At 33.0% G+C, this 20,838-nt stretch overlaps 1 protein-coding gene across 8 annotated transcripts in view; it reads right to left on the bottom strand.

Annotated features, from left to right (window-relative positions):
* The window catches only part of AHI1 (Abelson helper integration site 1), a 164,546-nt gene that overhangs the window by 133,945 nt on the left and 9,763 nt on the right, over positions 1-20,838 (bottom strand). For 7 of the 8 annotated variants that reach the window (XM_025049273.1, XM_025049275.1, XM_025049278.1 and 4 more), the window contains 8 exons: positions 17,469-17,989; positions 14,916-15,097; positions 11,662-11,721; positions 10,545-10,761; positions 9,566-9,758; positions 7,638-7,733; positions 3,406-3,591; positions 2,251-2,403 (listed from right to left, as the gene is read on the bottom strand). In XM_025049273.1, coding sequence (XP_024905041.1) covers positions 2,251-2,403; positions 3,406-3,591; positions 7,638-7,733; positions 9,566-9,758; positions 10,545-10,761; positions 11,662-11,721; positions 14,916-15,097; positions 17,469-17,989 — 1,608 coding nt within the window. The remainder of the gene's footprint in view (positions 1-2,250; positions 2,404-3,405; positions 3,592-7,637; positions 7,734-9,565; positions 9,759-10,544; positions 10,762-11,661; positions 11,722-14,915; positions 15,098-17,468; positions 17,990-20,838) is intronic. The other variant, XM_015592141.2, reaches the window with a different exon arrangement.

Below are 20,838 nucleotides of genomic sequence, written 5' to 3'. Positions count from 1 at the left end.
TCCCCTTCTTTACTACCTTATTAGGCACTAAATTATGCTGGTTTGTTCTTTCTCTTATAGTTATCTCTTATTTTTCATTTTTGCCACCTTTATGCCAAGGTTAGACCTTTTTCACCTCACACATCAGTGAGTACAACTGCCATCTGGTAGATTTCTCTCATTCTGATGTATCTTAACATCTTTTACGTGCCATCGCCAGCACTAATCTATGCAAAAATACAATTATCACTTCTCTCCTAACCCAAAACCTTCTATTACCTCACATCCCACAAAATCAAGTATTAGGACCATTCAAGACACTACAGTGTGGGCCTAATCTACCAAACAACTTTATCTCTCATGTAAACTGGTTTCCAGCCAGGCAAGTTTTTGAGTGTCTGATGAATATAGCAGGTCCTTTCCCATTTATTTACAACTCTGCCCCCATATGAAATACCCTTCCTTGGCCTTTTTCACCCACCCTTAACTTGGCCACACTTTAAAGTCTATCTCAAGTTCCAACCTGGTGAATGAACCCTTTTTCCACCGCTCCAGTTCACCACCTTCATATCTGCCATTTTCAAACTGTTTTAAGTATCAGGATGTTTTGCAATGTTAAACAAATTTTTAGGACCCCAAAAAACTTCTGTTTATATGACTACATCCACAGATATTTATTTTATTAGAAATTAAAATTGAGAAATTTAGAAAACATTTGCTAGTTCATTTAAAAAAATAACAGTAACAAACCCACTAAATGTTAACATAAATGTCTTTTTACAAAAAGTAACTACATAAAATGAAACTGTTCTACACTTTTGAAAACCTCTTTATTATATAGCATAATAAAAGATAGCTAGATTTTCATAACTGCTTTTGCACTCACTCTCTTGTGATATCACATATAATTTAACCTCGGAAAAACTCCAGTGTACAATTGTGAGAGAATAAAAGTGAAAAAGAAACTGAATCATTATGAAACCATGAGAGTCATTATGATTCTATTACGAAAATAGACTGACTTTGCAGATACTTTGAAAGGGTTTTAGGACTCCCAGAAGTTCCCATATCACATTTTGAGAACTGCTGATCTACACAATTATTTTTATACTTGTCTTTCCTTAAGACTTCTCTGTAGCGTACCTGACAGCAAATAACACTGTAACCTTTTTCTATTTCCCCAACTGATATAAAGGTCCCCAAGGGCACAGTCTAAGTTATTCAAAAATGACATTAAGATAGATCTGTAAAATTGACCTCAAAAAGAAAGTCAAATGTGATCCAAAACACAGAAAGTAAAAAAGTCTAAGAAAATAATCATTCTTATGTATGTACTGAATGTTTTGTTAAATTAAGATTTTGGATAAACTGCATCTGGTAATGGCTCATACATATAAAATAAAACACTCCCCTCTTTGTGAAAACAAGAGATTTGTACAACTGTATCAGCAATGCTTCTTGCTATTACAAAAATACGCTAATCAAGTAAGAAAACTTTAGTAAAAACTTAAATTCTGCTCAACTTGTGGTAGAAGGATATACACATACTATCTCCCTTAAAATGTGACTCAGGAAGAAGCCAAGGACTGAAAAAAAATTTCATTAATCCATTTTTTAAAATCCATTTTTAAAGAATAAAGTCCATTAAGAGACTTACCTCTTACAGATATCAAAAATTTGTTTTTTTACTTTTGTCATGGGCCGAATTGTGTCCCCGAAAATTCATTTGTTAAAGCTCTAACCCCAGTACCTGAGACTGTAACAGTATTTGGAGATAAAGTAGTTAATTAAGGTAAAATGAGATTGTTTGGGTGGAGCCCTAATCTAATCAGAGCCATGTCCTGATTAGACGAGAAAGAGACACCAGGGATACACAAGCAAAGGGAAAAGACCATGAAGATGCGGCCAGATGGCAGCCATCTTCTAGCCAAGAAAGGCTTCAGTGTCAACCAACTGCCAACGCTTGATCTTGGGACTTCCAGGCTCCCGAACTATGAGTAAATAAATTTCTGTTGTTCACATCACTTAGTCAGCAGCAGTATTTTTTTATGACAGCTCTAGTGAAATAATAAAACTGCCCAGGTCCCTAAACAATCTAAGATGCTGGTTTTATGAAAATGATTAACACTCTATTATTATTTGTCAAATAATGGGAAGACAAGATCGTGATTAAAAAGAAGCATTAAATAGCAATCTATCCTAGGAGCTGTTGGAGTGTTTAAAGTAAATAAGTAAATAACTAAATGAATCCAATATTATCAAATAATTCACCTGCCCAGGCAGTCGTTTCCATTTTACTACCTCCTTTGAATCTTCTAATCCAGGTTCCGTCTCTACAGAACTTGACTCATGGTGTTGTTCACAATACAATGGTTTACCCTTTTCCTCCTGAAGAGTCATCATAGAACGATAAGATGGCTTTATCTAAGTATGTGTAGAAAATGAAAAAATTATATATCACGTTAATTTTTTTCTCTTTTCTAGCATATAAGGTTTTAATATTGAAACAAACAATATGCAAATATTTTCAAAATGTAATTCAGAAAGTATTCTACTTATATTTATACATTATTCTAAATAAAATGAAAGTTGCTTGAAATTATAGTCCTGTAACCAAAAAGCCTTATAAGTCAAGAGGAAAAAAAGAGAACTTTAATGGTAACATTAAATGGTTTTAATAACTCTGTTCCTTTGTTTCTGCTTCTTCACCAGTATCTACCAGATGTTGCGTCATGGCTCTGATATACTATGGTATCTCTAATTTTAATATCATAAAACTGATATCATAAAGATCTAAAGTTTCTAAATCTTCCATTTCTCAAAAACAGATTTAACTCCATTCAAATCAATGCAAATCAGCTCTGGTCACAGTTTATAATATCAATTATAGATCATGCAAAACTGACCTGAAATATAGCAAACAAGACAAAAGCAAAAGTTTCACCTCATTTTAGGACATATTCTTTGCTAAGATCATTCACAGTTTTAATCTATGGAAAACAGCAGTAGAAATATTATTTACTGATTATTTGAATAATACTGGCAATAAAGGCAAAATTGAATTGTTGTAACATAAACTATATGACTTGAAAAGCCTAAAATATTAACTATCTGATCCTTTATGGAAAATATTTGTCAACTCCCACTTTACATCATTCTTTTATCTTTAATTTTAAAAAATAAAAACAGTACTAATTAATAATTTTTTTCCTAACACTGAAATCTATATTTAGTACTTAAATGTCATGTAAGTATTTTTTAAGTAACAGCCATTACAGGCTTAATTACATAATTTCTGAAGGTAACTTTCTATTACAGAAATCTAGTAAAGTAATTCTAGAGTCCTTATCTTTTTAGGAATGAAAAACATGTCACCATTTAATCTCAACAACAGAGGACATAAATTTATATATGCTGTTAACTTACACATTCTGGAACTTTCAATCCTCTTACAGTTACATACAACGTTGATGGATAACGATTTCTTGGACATTTTGACCACCATTCAAAAACCTCAATGACATTTAACTGTGATCGAGACTTAGCAGGTGGGTAATACAGCTGCAAGCGAAGTTTTGAATTGATGTTTACATTTCCATTGGCTCCTAGAAGCTTAAAATAAGAATTCAAATAAAATTTTATCTTCATTGAAAATAAGTATATCCGATAAAGCAATAGTATACAGTCAAAAACTCATCTAGAAAACATTAATATGGCATGATGAAATTCCTTAGATTTATAGAGCAAAGAACACTGACAGCTGAGTAAGCACAGGTACAAATCATTTTAACAAAAGGTAACCAAATGACTTCCTGACAGCTGGCTTTTTGCTCGCACAACTTCAGATGGTTAGTAAAGCATTTACGTTACTGTGCAGATGTTATCTGGCACGAAGAAGGTGATCAATATACTTTAGTTTGAAATAATAATGATAAAGATTAAAATGCATATTAATTAAACACAGAAACAAAATTTCTATTTGTTTAGTATCAGTAACTTTTAATAGCAAAACTATGGTTTTAATTCATTAAAAGTCGAAATTATATTCAAAGAGTAATCAACGTAATTAAACTCATTCAATCCATTCACTACATTTAAAAATATTTTAGTCTACCTTCTTAAAAAGGTCTATTCAATAAAAAAAAAACTATTAAATTATGTTTAAGCTAAGTAAATGGAGATCCTTACAAAAAAAATTAGAATCTCATTAAATTGAAATGCGTCCTTTTTCAATAGACAATGTAGAAAATGTCTTTGTTAACTTTTGTCTACAAATTAGGAGACGGTTGGGAGCTTTTGCAGCAATTTGGGCAGAACATGAAGGTGACAACTAAAAGACAGGGATCGAGCGCAGGGAACATTTTCAGTAACTGTAACTGATTTGGAAGGTAAAACAAGGGAAGATCAAGAAGGGCTCTGAGGTAGTGTTAATAGAACTTTCTGTGATGATGGGGATGTTCTACATTTGTGCTATCCAACAGTCTCCACTAGTCACATATGGCTGCCAAGCACTTGAAGTGTGGCTAGTGCAACTGTGGAACTGAATTTTTAATTATATTTAATTTTAATTAATTTGAAGTCAAATAGCCACATATGACTTGTGGCTATCAAAACGACAGTGCAGCTCTAAGGTTGTAAATTTGGGAGACTGGGCAGATGGTGGTGGTACTAACTGAAATATCAGAGAGAGAAGGGGTAATGACTTAGGTAGGATGTTCAGTTTGGGGGAGTCTCAGATATCCAGAGTCATCCAAGTTGAAATGTCTGAAATCTGAAGCACAGATAAGAAAAGTGGGTCTAGGGAAGTAGATTAAAGACGAAATCATGAATAGGACTGATATTAAAGAGGTAAATGGAAGACCATGAAGGAAACTGAGGGATCAGTAAAAGGAAAATCAGAAAAGGATGGTTTCTAGAAAATGAAGATAGAGTTTCGAGAGAGTAATGTATCATTTGCACATAGGTGACATAAAAGAACTAAAAAATGTTTAGTAATTTCACAAAGATAAGTCATTAGTGATTTGTTTGGAGAAGGTTTAGTGGCTAAGGCAAAATCCAGACTGTAGTGTGTTCAGAATCAATGAAAACAGAGTAACAGATTGCAAAAATACAGCCTATCTTCTCCCAACCCCACTCTGGAAGGATGTAATGTCAATGGAGGTTGTAAACTGAGGGATGATGATATGATACAGAGGGGTAAAGAACAGTTTCGAATGAGTAACAGATGTTCAGTCATTAAATATTAAGCACTCGAGATTCCCTTCATAAACTCTACTGCTGTCTGCCTGAAACTTATCATAAAGGAAAATTATTTAAGGAGATAGTCCCCAGCTTCTAAATCACACTTTCCATAAGTTGTTCTAATACTTATCAGGCAATCTAGTTTACACTGGTATGCTGCTTAGCATGAGGAAACAACTAGAATCCAGCCAAGGTCCTATCATATGGTTACAAATTATATAATGTAGAACTTGAATAAATAAAGCTTTATTATTTGATAGTTTAAAACAAGAGTCACATATATATATATACATATATGCTAAAAGAATTAAAAGTGTCTCTACCTAAGAATTAGGGTAAAGTCTCATTTACATCTGGACAAGGGCTCTTTGCAGTTCATATGGACCACTATAATAACTTTACAGTTATCTAGGACATTCTTGGAATCTATGGTATAGGTATTAAGATGTTAAAATTTTAATTTGATTCATGCCACTTTCTCAAAGACAGCTTTTTCCTAGTCACTATTTCCATACATTTGTTAATTCTCTCAACAGATATTCACTGAGCACTTCCTCTGTTGGCGATATTATGGAATAAAGAGTTTCAGGAGAGTGATATATTAAATGTGAAGAGACCTGGTAAAATAAAAACTAAAAATATTCAACGAATTTTCCCAAAAGAAGTTACTGCTGACTTTGAAAAGCTTACAGGAAGCACATAGAATACCTTACCCTTTACAGGAGGTAGAGATGGGAGAACTCCTGATTGCCATTTCTGCCCATGGCATGAAATGGATAAATAAATAAAAATCCATATGACGTTTAAAGGTAAAAAAACTATAAGATACGTTACTGTTTCCCAAGAGCAGTACATAGTAAATACTGTAGTTCTGCAAAAACCTCACATAAAAGGAATGAAGAAAGTTTCCAACAAGACCACAAGAAGGCAATATTTAAGTAGAAGTAGACTTTTCTAAGTTTTTTTTTTTTTCTCTAAATCAGTAGAGAGGAGTATAGAAAAAGGTGTAATGGGTTAGAGAAGGGTGATCTTAGAAGGTACACTGGACCAAGTGATTCCTAAGGCCACTGCAGAATTACTTCCTCACCACAGCGAACCTGACTGCCATTCAGCAGTCAAGTCATACTGTACCTCTTCTAAGGCCTCTCTCTAATCTCCATTGTGGATTAAGAGATTTGCCTGGGTTTTCACTGCATCTACTCTATAGCACATAGTCATGTAAGTACTCAAGACTTTTTATAATTCAAATTTACGTTTGAAGTCAGAAATAAAAAAATATAAAATTTCCTTTTTAAAAATGTTAATCTATCCATGTCTTTTATCTCTGCTAAAATAACCTAGTTAAAGACCATCATTTTATACGCAGAGTGCTGCAAGAATTTTCTAGCTTGATCTTCCAGTATATATATTTGTGCCCATTCTCCACCCAGCAAAGTAATCGTTCTAAAATATAAATCAGTTTATTTTAACCTTTTTGTTTAAAACTATATACTGACTTCCTATGACTCTAAAATTCTATAATGGCTTTCAGTTGCTATAATGGCTTAGAAAACCTTGCATAATCAAGATCCTTTCTGCCCTCACCAATCTGTTCGGGCACCATTTTCCTCCCTAAGTCTCTGTCCTCCCATCTCAGTGGCCTTCTTTTGGTTATCTGAGTACAGCAGGTCCTCGAATAACGTTTCACTTAATGCTATTTCATTATAATGGTGATGTGATGCTATAGGAACTTAATTCTTGTTTACATCAATTAACCTATAAGTTTCAGTGTATGTCATTTTGCTTCAAGTTACAGAACCTATAGACATTAAGAGAGGACTTATTGTATACCTTGTTCCTTACAATATCAGGGTCTTTGCATATAATATATCCTCTACCTAGAACTCTCTTTTCCCCACTGCTAGCATGTAGCTAATACTCAAGTTCAATGTCTCTTCCTGAGGTTTCTCTGGCCCCACACAATGATTTCCATCATTTACCCCATACCTCTTTATAGTATTTATAAAAACTGTAATAAATGAAAAATTATATAATTATTTTATGTCTGTTTTGCTTGCTAGAATATGAAGTCCATGAGGTCAAGTAGTTTGTCTTCCTTGTTCACTGACTAGAAAAGTGGCTGGCACATAGAAAGGGTTTAATAAATATATGTTAAGTTGAATAAGTGACAGTAGGGCTGTGTGTTTTTTTAAATGCTGTCGCCTGAGAGGCAAAAAGTGTACCTGGCACAAACTAGGCACTTAATAAATGTTTAAGAATCTGATTGAGCATCACCTGAGCTAGAATTAATAACTCTCTGCCACTACAATCTTACCTTAAACTGTAACTCCTTAAATGAAAATAAAATAACTTGGAAAAAAGCAGCCAATCATATCTGAGATTATTTTAAAAGTATTTAAAATGGATGAAAAACATACCTTGAGAAATGCCCAGGCAATTTTCCGAAAGCCGCATTTTTTATATTGAATTTCAGAGTTATTCCTAATTTCATCTATGCTTAAGAAATCAAGAATCTGTAAATACACATTAAAAAATTACTTCACAGAAGACTAGGCTACCTAAAATTTAATATTTCCTAATATATTTTGATACTAAAAAATCACCTGTTTACTTAAAAAGTTTTCCTTATAGGGAGGAAAAACATTTTTATCTCATTTCATTCGCCTTTCATTCCTCCTGTTAGTGAAGGCCCAATGGCTGCCTAGTATTCTTCTGGATTATAATACCATAAATTTAATTTAACAAATCATAATTTATTTAACCAAACCTCCTACTGATAAACTGTCCCTAAAATTTTTGCTATGATAAATAGGGCTTAAATAAATATCCTTGCACATATATCTTTGTGCACTTGTCATTTTCCCTTAGGAGAATTACCCAGAAGTGCAATAACAGTTTTAAAGACTTCTGATAGAGTTTATTAAGTCGTTTTAAAGACTTCTGATAGAGTTTATTAAGTCGTCCTCAATAAACTCCTGAGAGGTTGAAATCAAAAAGTAGTAGACAATATTATATTAAAACTTAAGAAGCAACCAAATGTGTTTATAATCCAACAATCTTTCATAAATCTCATATTACTAAAAATATAAAAGAATATTATAGTAACTAAGGACAAATTTCTATGACAAAGAAAAAACTCCTTGACAAATTATTTCACTTTTTAAAAAAGTCATAGCTTCATATAAATCATACAATATAATTAGATGTGATTGGTAGAATATTTGTTTCATAAATACACATATATCACCTGAAAGTTAAGGATCATAAAAAGAAGTAACTCTACAAAAATCAATCATTGGTTCTGGTCATGCCTTGCTGTTCCCATGCTAAAATTCTCCATCTTGCTGAAACTGGAAGAGACATTTTCTCTACTTCTCTTTGCTTATGGAGAAATAACATGCAGTGAAAACAAAAATATAGGATTTTAGGTTTAAACTGGCTTCAAATAAAAAATATCTACACTTAAAATTGGACTAATGGGGAAAACCACTTTACACTCTGAGCCTTAATTTCTTTTGCAGTAAAAAATTAGAATAACATCAGCTCAAAGACTGTCTATACCATAAAATTTTCCTTGACTAGTCTGACTCTCCACTAACCCTTTATATCTAAAAAGTTCTACTTCATTTGGTTATATATTACACTGTATTAGTCAAGTGATCTGTGTATAGTCACCTTTATTTCTCTCAGTCTACAATCTTAGAGAATGTGATATAGATAAATGAGTTTACACTATGTGAAATAGGTTAAGAATGGAGGATTACATACAGATTAGATTCAACAGTTCAGTTAATAGCCACAGTACTGTTGTAAGAATTAAATAATACAGAGTAAATCGAATAGCTAACTACTTAGAAAAGTAAATGCTCAGCAAATATGCTATCACTTAATCTCTTGCTTGTATCTCCATTGTATCCTACAAACACTAAATCCTACAGATTAAATTCTCACAATACTTTGTTGTAATAATGAACTACTAAAAATAACAGCTTAAACTTGTGCTATGCAGTTGGCCCTCTGTATGTGCGGATTCCATGCACAGATTCAACCAACTGCAGATTACAAATATTTTTTAAAAATCCCAGAAAGTTCCAAAAAGCAAAACTTGAATTTGCCACGCAATGACCACTACGCTGAATCAACATGAATGATGTGATGTGTAGGCATACCCTGCTGTAGCCTATATGCAAACATAGGTTACAGACAAATACTGTGCCATTTTATGTGAGACTTGAACATCCACAGACTTTAATTTATGCAGGGGGTGCTGGAACCAATGCCCTGTGGATACTGAGGGATGACTATTAACTAAAATTTAATTTAAATTGCTCTATTCAATTCATACCTCGAAGAATAGGATGACTTTAGGGTTCTCATCAAGTTCTCGAAGCAAATAGGGAAAGTTTTCATTAAATATAATTTGCTCTTCCCACTCTGGAAGCTTTGATTTTAACTGTTTAAAATCATATGGCTGGGTCATAATAGGAAGAATATAATCCACATTGTCTTTTTCAAAGTAAGACGAAACAGGCCGTTCACTGTTCAAAAAAAGATATTTCCATTAACACAATTGTTTATAAGTTTGAGAATATGAGAAAAAAATATTCAAGGTGAGGCAACCAGAAACAATAGCCATGATACATAAGGAAAATTATAAATCTTACCAGACTTAAAAGTGGTAGTGCCTTACTTTTTGCATTTACATACTATCAGTTGGTTTCACAAGATTATTTTATTACAGATAATAAAAGTGAGAGGTCTGATTATACCTTCAGCATTTAGAGCTGAAAAAAGTAACTTTTCCAGAATCTTAAATGAGTTTGTCATAAAACAGTACAATCCACTTAAATAAAAAAATGTGGACAACAGAATTGTAAAACCTTCAATGTATATTATACATTATTTTTATGCCTTAAAATAACTGAATAACTGAATAACCTTTTTGATAATCTTCATGTTTTCCATTCCTGTCATCTTTCCAAGAAAATAATTTTTTGGATTCTAGTACAGTCATTTATTTTACTGTACTTTTTATTTGGGCCTTCAAGCATGTATTAGCTATAGAAGTAATATTTAAAAAATTTAAATTCAAGATTCATTTATCTCACCTGATAACATATTAATTTCAAAACAAAAATGTGAAGATAGACAACTAATGCATTTACAATAAGATGATTTACAATGGGTGATAAATACCTACTAGTAAACTGTTCTCCAATACACATTCATAGTCCTATTCATATTGACTTTCAATGGCAGTAAACACTTCTACTGTAGACGGTTTCAATTTCAAGGGTTGGCTGTACAATTAAAAAAAAAATTACCTATCATCTTTCTTGACATATTGACCAGTATTCTCATCAACCACATGAATTTTTACCATCGGGTGAGAAATCATAAAATCTGACTTAAGTCGATCAGTTCGGTGAATGTAAACTCCCAGGAAAAGGTCGTCATCAAGCAAACATTTGGGATAAACTGGACTATCTCGACTTGTTATTTCATGAACACCATCATCACCATTAGTGTCTTCATTATCATCTGAAACAATAAGCATGGAAGAAAATCAACTTTATACCTAATTGTTCCCATAACAATATATTCAATAATATATGTTGAATTTTCATGTAACATAATCTTTTAATGCATGATCATTTGTCTTTGTTAACAAAGAAACTTCAAGAAAAAGAAAAAAAAACAGATGATAGCAGACTATATTCTTGAGAGTAAAACACTGTATTTACTAATGTATTAAAATAGGGTAAGGAATCTTTCTTATTTTTCCTAACAAAGACCAGCAACAAAAAAGGAAAAGATCAGAGATAAAAGTAATTTTATCTAGGTAATTTATAAGTGGAATAGATGTCACTCAATTCATTTATAACTATAATTTCTGCTTCTGGGTAGGACGTAGCGGAATGTAAAGATCAATGCTTCTGGTAATAACAACTTGAAAAGCCAAAAGAATTACAAAAAAACTTTATTTTTAAAGGCATCAGAAAAGTACAGAAACAATGTGTAGCAGATGGACTAAAATACCAGAAAGGAAGAAACATTGAGAGGTAAGCACATGGACTGGTAGCTGTTATAGTCTCTGGGGACATTTGCTGATTCACAGTGTGAGCTGAAGACCAAGTTTCAGACTATGCAAAAGGTCATTATTGGGAGAAAGAATAACCAGCAAAACTTTTAGTGGTTGCATGAGGCTATAAAGATAAAGTTGTAGATTTGAGGGGCCTCAAACACATGGCTGATTTTTCTCACAAAACTGAATTCTGAGGCTACACGAGAGGCTAAAAGGAGTGAAATCTCCCAGTGTTTTGGTACCTGGAAACAATGACCCACCGGGGGAGGAGCCTGAAACAAAAACAGGTATAGCTAAAGCTCTAGAGCGCGTGGTCAATTTATACCTACAGCCACTTTTCACCTGGGGTCACTTACCAATTCTGGGTGCAGCTAGAGGTTGAGAATCCTGTCGTGGCTCCTGGCAGAAGGCCCCTACTGGGGGACAGAGAAACCAGCAGAGACTTTGATCTTCACATGGTGTTGGAGTGACAAAATTGGAGACTTAAAGGGCCTCAAACACATGGCCAGTCTCCCCTTCAAGACATCTGCCAAATTTTGACGTTTCATGGGACAGAAGGCTAAAGGATTAGGCTGAAAACCTCTGAAAGGCAAATCTGAATCTCTCAGTCTTTTAGGGCTGAAGAGACAACCATTTGCCAGGCTCTCAATTTCAAACACCTGGAAGGCCGCATCCTAGGAATAGGGTCGATCAGACATATAACTTTATCAAAACTGTAGCCCAGCCCTAACCTAGCTCAATTCCTCACTGGTTGAAATCAGTTGCCTACCCTATTTGCCTAAGAGAATAAAGAGGAAACCTTCTCTAGTGGAAGATAAAATCATCTGGAGACTCAAGGTTTCTATATGCAATGTCTAACGTCTAACATACAATAAAAAGTTACTAGACATAACAGAGACAAGACTATATGACCAATAACGAAGAGAAAAAAAAAACACAGAAAACAAAGCAGACCCACAGATGATCTCGACTGGATTAGCACACAAGGACTTTAAATAACTATGATTAACTTACTCAAGAAAACAAAGGGAAAGATGGACAAAATAATTTTTAAAAGCAAAGACTTTCTACAGAGATTTGAAATCCATGAAAAAAAGGTAATCTGGAACTGAAAAATACAATGCCTGAAATTAAACTCAATAATGTCTAACAGCATACTATATACAAAGGAAGGCATGTTTAGTGAACCAGAAGATCAAAACAAATACCCAAACTGAAGTACAATGGGGAAAAAAGAACAAGGTAGGAAAAAACTTAAACCTGTGGACACACTCAAGAGAAATAACATGTGAAATTATAATCTACAAGAGCACAGAACGGTGAAGCTATATTAAAAAATAATAACGGCCGAGAATTTTCCACAACTAAGAACATCGACCAGTAAATTCTAAGCAGGGTAAATTTTAACAAAACCATATTTAGGCATAGCAATGATGAAACACTGAAATCAAAGACAAAAAGATAAAGAGCAGCCACAGGAAAAAAAAGACATAATCCCTTCAAAGAGACACAAATGAGAATGGTGCTGGGAACAGAAATGATGGAAACCAGAAGACAATTCCATGATTTCTTTAAAGTACTAAAAGAAAATAATCTGCAACCTAAAATTCCATATTAGCAAATATGCTTCAAAAATGAAGGTAATTTAACATAACAAAATCCAAGGGGATTAGAAGGCCTATACTAACAGAAATACTAAATGGTTTTTCAAGCAGATGAAAAATGTAATTTCATTAAGGAAAAACCTAAATTTGGGGGTGTACCAGCTGTACAAAATGGTAACCATCGTATCTGTGAAGTTTAAAATATATGTAGAACTAAAATACATGATAAGGCAGGAGACAGATGCAGAAAAAACACTGATAAAATTAAATTATTGTAATAGAATGTTTCTTGTCACAGAAAGCACATATCATTGGGGAAAAAAAGGATAAATTAAGCTATACAAAATTTAAAAATTCTATTTTTCAAACGATACCAATAAGAGAAAAATAAAACACAGCGTGGAAGGATATTTGCAATATATATGTGCGTATACGTATTTATATTTGAGAAAAGATGGTGTCTATGTAAAATAGTCTCACAAATTAATCAGAAAAAGACGATTACATTTCTTAAAAAAATACACTTCAACAAATGTACAAATGAAGAAATCCAAGTAGTCAATAAACACAATGTTCAATTTCACTAGTTATCATGGAAATTAAAGTTAAAATGCAATACACACCTAAGTATGACTAAAATTTTTAAATACTGATGACATAAATTTTAGTGAAGATGTAGAGCAATGGAAGCTCTCAAATACTGCCAGTGTCAATTGGTAAACCAATTCTCAAAAATGGGAAGTACCTATTAATGTGAAAAACACACATACTCTATAACATAGTAACTCCACCCCTAAGAGTATGCCCAACAAAAATGTATACATGTGCTTGCCAAAAGATGTGACTAGAATATTCATTACAGCTTTATCTGTAATCGCCTAAAACTAGAAACAAGTCAAATGTCCATCAATACAAAAGTAGGTAAATTAATTGTTGTATATTTATACAATGGATATTCATACAGTACAAAAATGGAACTGATAAGCTTGACTGTATGCAATTGTATAAATCTCACAAAAAAAATAATTTTGAGTGAAAAAAGCCAGCCACAAAAGAACACAGCATTTATGATTCCATTTACATTAAAGTAAAAAGCTGGCAAAAATAAACTTTGTGTTAAATGTCAAGACAATATGTACTCCTGAAGGGCAATGAACTAGAACGGGACTTGAGAGAGCTTCTGGGTGCTAATGATGTTGTTTCTTGATTTGGATGATGATTTTATGGGTATGTTCAGTTTGTGAAGATTCACTAAGTAATATACTTATAATATATAAACTTGTCTATATGTATACTTCAAAAACTCTTTAAAAATTTAATTACAGGAACCACAAAACATCATCAATTTCATCATCCAATGAATAAGTACCATAAATTCTAAAATTTATTATATTAGTCCCAATTTTTGGCCACTTAAGTGGAAATTGAAAAGAAAAAAGGAGGTAAGAAGTAGGAAAAAGGCAAGAATAAGAAAAATAAGAGAAAAGACATAAGTCAAGAGGGAAAAAGGAAAAGTGGGAAGAAAGGACACAAGCTGATTTAGGCCGAGGAACTGGGAGGGCACCACGTCCGACAGAGGCATGCAGCTATAATGTCTGACATGTTTACTGGCTGTTGACAGTTTATAGCTTTCAATGACTATGAGTCTAAATTATTTAGGGTCTCTAAACTCAAAGGTACAAAAAGAAGTATTCTATGCTACAATTGCAACCACAAAGTTAATGTCATTCTAGAATTTAATTAAGTCAGGAATTAGTCAAGCACTATTAACTTATCACAGACACAGTTAATAGTCAAGCACTATTAACTTATCACAGACACAGTCACAAATGAATGAATGTTTTAATTTAAATGATTCCAAAAACAAGTATCGAATGTTCCATATTGGATTTTTTTTCGATTATATTCTTTGGGATGATATTTTCTTTAGTTTTAAGGGCAAAAAGTCTTAGATTCAAGTTATTTCTACCAAGGAATACATTTTTTATTTAATATGAATAACAAACCTGCTTTAGGCTTCTTTTTCTTTTTTTTTGATTTGGATTTTGTGTCATCTTGCATGCTGTCGTCTATGTTTTGTTTCACTGAAGTTATTTCATCATTTTGATGACAATCTAAAGTAACTGTTCCAACTGGACTTTCCTTCTTTGGTTCACCTTCAACTGGGTGATCAGAGACGGGTAATGTACTGCAAATACATCCCAAGTACACATCATTACAAATACATTATATTATTATTATTATTATTATTATTATTATTATTCATGGTGCAGCAAAGTGAACAGTGAATAGAGGCAAGGATAATCTTAAATTCGTTATTATTTCCAGCTAGGAGATACATGTTTTCTTTTGCACTAAAATGGTTAGCTGTCAAACTAGGTATTTTGGGTATTACTTTATATTTGGTGATGAGTTATATACATGAGCCAAATTAAACTGAGCTCTAAACTCTGCATAAAAATGAAATTGTATTTTATGTGCAATTGATCTGTTTATACATAGGATCGATCAAAGCATCCTCACTCCGTTACCAAGTAAATGATTAATGAACAAATTTCTAAATTATGTAAAATGTGTTGTTCCAAGTTTGTTCTGTTTTCGAAAGATTTCAGATAGTCAATCTTTGCTTTCTAGGTAAAAATTAATTGCTTGTGTTTTCCAGTGCCTGGTGTGTCACTACATTTTCAGGAGACTATTATTAAAATTAAAATCTGCATCACATTAACTAATAAATAGTAAACGGTAACATCTCAGAAGCATACTTGAGTTGTAGCAAGAAACCAGACTATTAAAGTTTTTTGTAATTTATCAAGCAAAAAATCTGCATCTAAATAATCAAAAATTGACTTCCAATATAAAGTCAAATTTTACAAAAAGAGGTTGAGAAATAAAGATTAGAGAAATATTTCAAATTAGTCATTCTAGAAAGCCATGCTATTTTATCATCAAATACTATTATTTAAAGAGAATACCCTTTGCATGTCACTTGTGTAAGCCATGGTTTCATTTAAAATTCATGAGCTTACCAGTTCATTAAATATATGGTAGCTATGAGCATGTGAGCAGAGGATTTAAAAAAAACTGTGGTGAAGAGACTCTAAAATGGCCCCCAATAATCCTCATCTCCAAATATTCATAGCTTTGTGTAAACCCTTCCCTTGATTGTAGGATGGACCTAGTGACCCACTTCTAAAAGCAGACTATGACAAAAGTAATGGATGCCACTAGCAAGATTAGGTTCCAAAAAGACTATCATCCATCCCTCCCTTCCTCTCTCCCTCCCTCTCCACTTCTCTCATCTCCATCTCCATCTTGTGCACGTGCGCGCTCTCTCTCTCAGCCCTCAGTCTGGGGAAGCAACTAACTACCCACTGTTGTGAGTAGCCCACATGGACGTCTGCATTGCAAGAAATGATGTCCCTAGCCAAAAGCCATTCAGGACCTGAGCCCTGCCAACAGTCACACGAGTGAGCTTAGAAATGGATCTTTCAAGCCTTCCAACAGCAATGCCACCTGACAGATCTTCCTTCCGCCAAGCCTTGCGATGACTGCAGCACCAGGTGACATCCTAATTGTAGCCCGTGACAGACTCTTAGTCAGAGGCACCCGGCTAAGCTACACCCAGATTCCTGATCCACAAAAATTACAAGAAAATAAATGTTTGTTGTTTAGGAGTAATTTTTTATGCAGCGACAGTCAACTAATAAATATAATAACATGTCCTTGTAGCAACTCTATGTGCCTTCGCTTTGTTACCACTAGCTGTCAAGCTTTTGATAAAAGGAGAATTATTTTTAGATGAGGGTGTTAGGGAAAACTGCCTCTGTATGATAGTCGAATACAGAATGTCCCCACCTCAAGTTGTTTACTTCAATATAGATTAGAGAAAACAAATTATGGTAGTTAAAGGACATTTTTTATTTTATTTTCCCTAAGCAGAGCATATTGAATATGTGCACAGAAGCTAACATTGTATATGCATGCACATATATACATACATGAACATGTAAACAAAAGCACGTATACACACGTACATAGCATCATATACAGAAAAGACTAGAATACCAAGTCGCTAATAGTGATTATCTCTGGATGATTAGATTGCTTTTATTCTTTGTGTCTGTATGTACTATAATGAGCAAATGTTATTGGTATAAGGGAAAATGCTATATTCACATATCCAAACAGGCATTTATAATTCAACAAAAGGGGGAGTAATTAGGTTTCTATTATTTAAAAAGCAGATGTGAATAATTAACGGAAAAGACTTTTGAGCAAGACTGCCAAGGTTTGGGCTCAGCTTCTTAAATGGTTCTGCAACATAAACCCTTCAGTTTCCTCATCTACAAAAGACAATATTCCTCATAGGGTTGTTATGAAGAATAAATGTGTCAATTCTTATAAAGTGCTCCATAAAGGTTAGCTGTGATTATTGCACTGGCAATGAAACTCTAAGTCCAAATGAAACTCTAAGAATTTTCTTTGTGATACAGATATCAGTCAAAAACTGAAAAATAAGTTTTTTAAGAGAACATTTTACATTTATCAATGTAAAGTACCTTGTTTCAGTGTTAGACGGGATTGGAACTTTCTTTTTTTTCTTTTTTCTTTTTTCACTGCTCAGTTTGTCATCATGCAAGGAAGTATCTGAGGGAAAATAAATCAACTGTTCTTTGAGTTTCTTTCTTATTTTCTTCTTAATCTCCTTTGCCATTTCTTCAGCTACCTGGGACTGGTATACTTGCTTCAGTTCTTCTTCCTCATCTAAATTATTTTCTTCTTCTTCATTTGCTTTTTCACTTTTCTGATGAGCAACATCTGGATGTGATATCTCTATTTTCTTCTCAGGAGTTTCCAGTCCCATTTCTTGGCACATTGTTTTTATAACCTTCTTATTTGCCTTTTCTTGCTTGTCCTCCTCTACGCTAATATCATCGTCTGGGTTTTCAGCTGTTGACTGTGGACTGCTTGGTTTGTTTTTAGTGACTGGCATGCTCTTTTCGGGGTTATTAGTGTTAGCAGTAATTACTTTACTTGTAGTTTCTTTAATTTTCTGAAGATTGCTTCTAACAGTGTCAAGCTAGAAAAAGAAGACACAATGACAACGTTTCAGCTAAGTATAGTTTAGTTATGCAGAAATAAAGCACAATAACTAGTTGTTTGACAATGTGTAATATTGGGCGGATTATTTCATTTTTTACTTGAACACAGTGAAATTCTAGAGCATCTGATAAGCACTCTCCTAGTTTATTCTTCCAGCATGAGATCAGTAATCCCTGAGAGTAACTTGAGATAAAATGGGTTAATTAACATGTGAAAAAGTACTTAATGACTTTAAAAAAGTTAATTTATTGCTCAAATCTCAAATGCCATTTTCCTCTTTGGGAGAATGATCCATACTTTAAGTAAGATATATTTGAGAAACTCGTAAGAGCCACTGAGCTAAAAGCACTTCAGGTTCCCCAACAGAAAGCACACACAGATCATTTATTTTGCTTCATAATTACATTCTAAAACCAAAGGTCTATAGCTCTAGAATCACCCCACCATTACTCCAAATGCATCACTGAAAATACTGCTAAGTGTTAAATATTATCAAGTTAAATCAAATGACAGACTAAGCACATATCTGTACCTTTCTCCAATCAAAATTATTTAGAGATATTTTAATGGGTTTATTTTTACATGTTCTGTTTGTAGAAGCAATGTTTCCTTTAAAACAGTAAGAAAACAAAAAAATTAAGATACAAAAAAATAGAAAATATTTAACAAAGAAAACAACACCCAAAGCTCAACCCTGGTTGCCTCACTTGAGGAAAATCATTGCTAATCTTTTCAGAAACTTATTTTTGTCTTTTTTCTGTGTATATAATCATACTTAATAACCTTCAATTTCTATTATGTTAAAATGGGGCATATGTAAATTTTTTTCTCAGTGAGTACCAAAAATGTAGTGGTGATATTATACAAATTGGGAAGAAACTCCGGAAGGAAATAACTAGAAAAAGATAATCAAGAATTAGAAATAGAAAAATGAATTATGTTCTAGAAGATTTAAAAAATGAAACACCTGCAAAGCTAATCATAAGCGGCTCAGTTTTTTATTTATTTACTCTTCCACTGATTTGTCATATTTTGTACTAATAACATCATTTCAATTTTATGACTTTATATTCGTTATTCATCTGCTTTTGTTTTATTCAATTAACTTTTAAAACCATTTCAATAAATACAATTCCCAAAGTATCTGTGGCAGCATCTCATAAGTTCCGTAGTGCTGTACTGATATTTTCATTACATTTTAAAAGATTCTGTTTTTGTGGTTTTGATTTTCTTGATAACAGTTTTATGGGAATAATTTTAAGATTTCCAAGTAGTTTACAAATTTTAAATTTTTATTATAAGTTTCTAGTTTTATTGTACTATCACAAAAAAGTTCTACTTTATGAAACTTAACAGGCTTGTGGATTAGATCATGACTGAATTGTGAAGTGTCCCAAATGTTTTATTATACCTTTGCCCATCCTTTTATCTTTACCTTCCATGCATCATTTAGGATTGTGGCTTAGTTGGTTGTTTAAATCAGCTATACTGATATAGAACTTACATACAATAAAATTCACTAATAGTAAATGTTCATTAAATGCATTTTGGCAAATGCGTACAGACAGGTGACCATCACCATCATAATTTTAAACATTTCCATCAACCCACATTTCTTTTATAAAGTCGACCCCTACCCCACCCCCCACCACCTCCTGAGCCTTGGCCACACTCAACCACTGATTAGCTACCACTATAATATTGTCTAGAATTTCATATAAATAGAATCATCCAGTATATAGCCTTTTGTGTCTGGTTTTCTTCACTCAGCATACAGCTTTGAATGTACTGCATATACAGTAGTTTATTCCTTTTTATTGCTAAGCTGTATTGCATTATGTGGATACACCTACATTTTATTTCTTCACACACCAATTAATGGACATCTGAGTTATTTCTACTTTTACACTGTTAAATAATTTCATTTCTCTTGAGTAAATACTCACAAATGGAAATACTGTGCTATATAGTAAGAAGATGTTTAATTTCTTAGATAACTGCCAGACTGCTTCCCAAAGTGGTTATACCATTTTGCATTCCCAAATGTATGAGTTCCAGGGTTTTTTAAAGGCATTATCTTATTTTCAAAGCTTATTTGATAAAACCCAATGTGGCAACCATTAGGTTGTTCTCTGTGTCTGAGTCTGTTTCTGTTTTGTTTGTTCTTTCGTTTTAGTCCTTTATATTCCACATGTAAGTGAATCATATGGAATTTGTTTTTCTGTCTGATTTAAATAATACTCTTTATGTTCATCCATGTTGTTGCAAATGGTGAAGATTTCATTTTTTTATGGCCCAGTAATATTCCATTGTATGTCCATACTGCATCTTCTTTAGCCAATCATCTATTGATGGGCACTTAGGTTGCTTCCCTATCTTGCTACTATAAATAATGCTGCAGTGAACATAGGGATGCACATGTCTTTTCAAATTAGTGTTTTGGGTTTCTTCGAAAAAATAGCTGGAAGTGGAATTGCTGGGTCGTTGTCTCTTGTTATAGCTTTTGTTTTAAAGCCTATTTTGTCTAAATATTGATATACCAGCTCTTTTGGTTTCAATTTGCGTGAAATTATCTTTTTCAATTCCTTTACTTCCAGTCTGTATCTTTCGATCTGAAATGGGTTTCTTGAAGTATATGTATGGATCTTGTTTTCTTATCCACTTGGCCAACTCTATGTCTTTAATAGAAATAACCATCAATTTTATTAAATCATGAATAATTTAAGCAGTCTACAATCATAAACTTTATTCTCTATGATATGGGGCATGATGTCCAGAGACCACTGGCAAATCCAAAATCCTCTGACAAAAGTTAAACGGGGATAG

This window comes from Pteropus alecto, unplaced genomic scaffold (genome assembly GCF_000325575.1).
Source record: "Pteropus alecto unplaced genomic scaffold, ASM32557v1 scaffold185, whole genome shotgun sequence".
NCBI classification, from domain to species: Eukaryota; Metazoa; Chordata; class Mammalia; order Chiroptera; family Pteropodidae; genus Pteropus; species Pteropus alecto.
The sequence above is the reverse complement of the archived record's forward strand: the minus strand, read 5'-3'. Positions and strand labels throughout refer to the sequence as shown.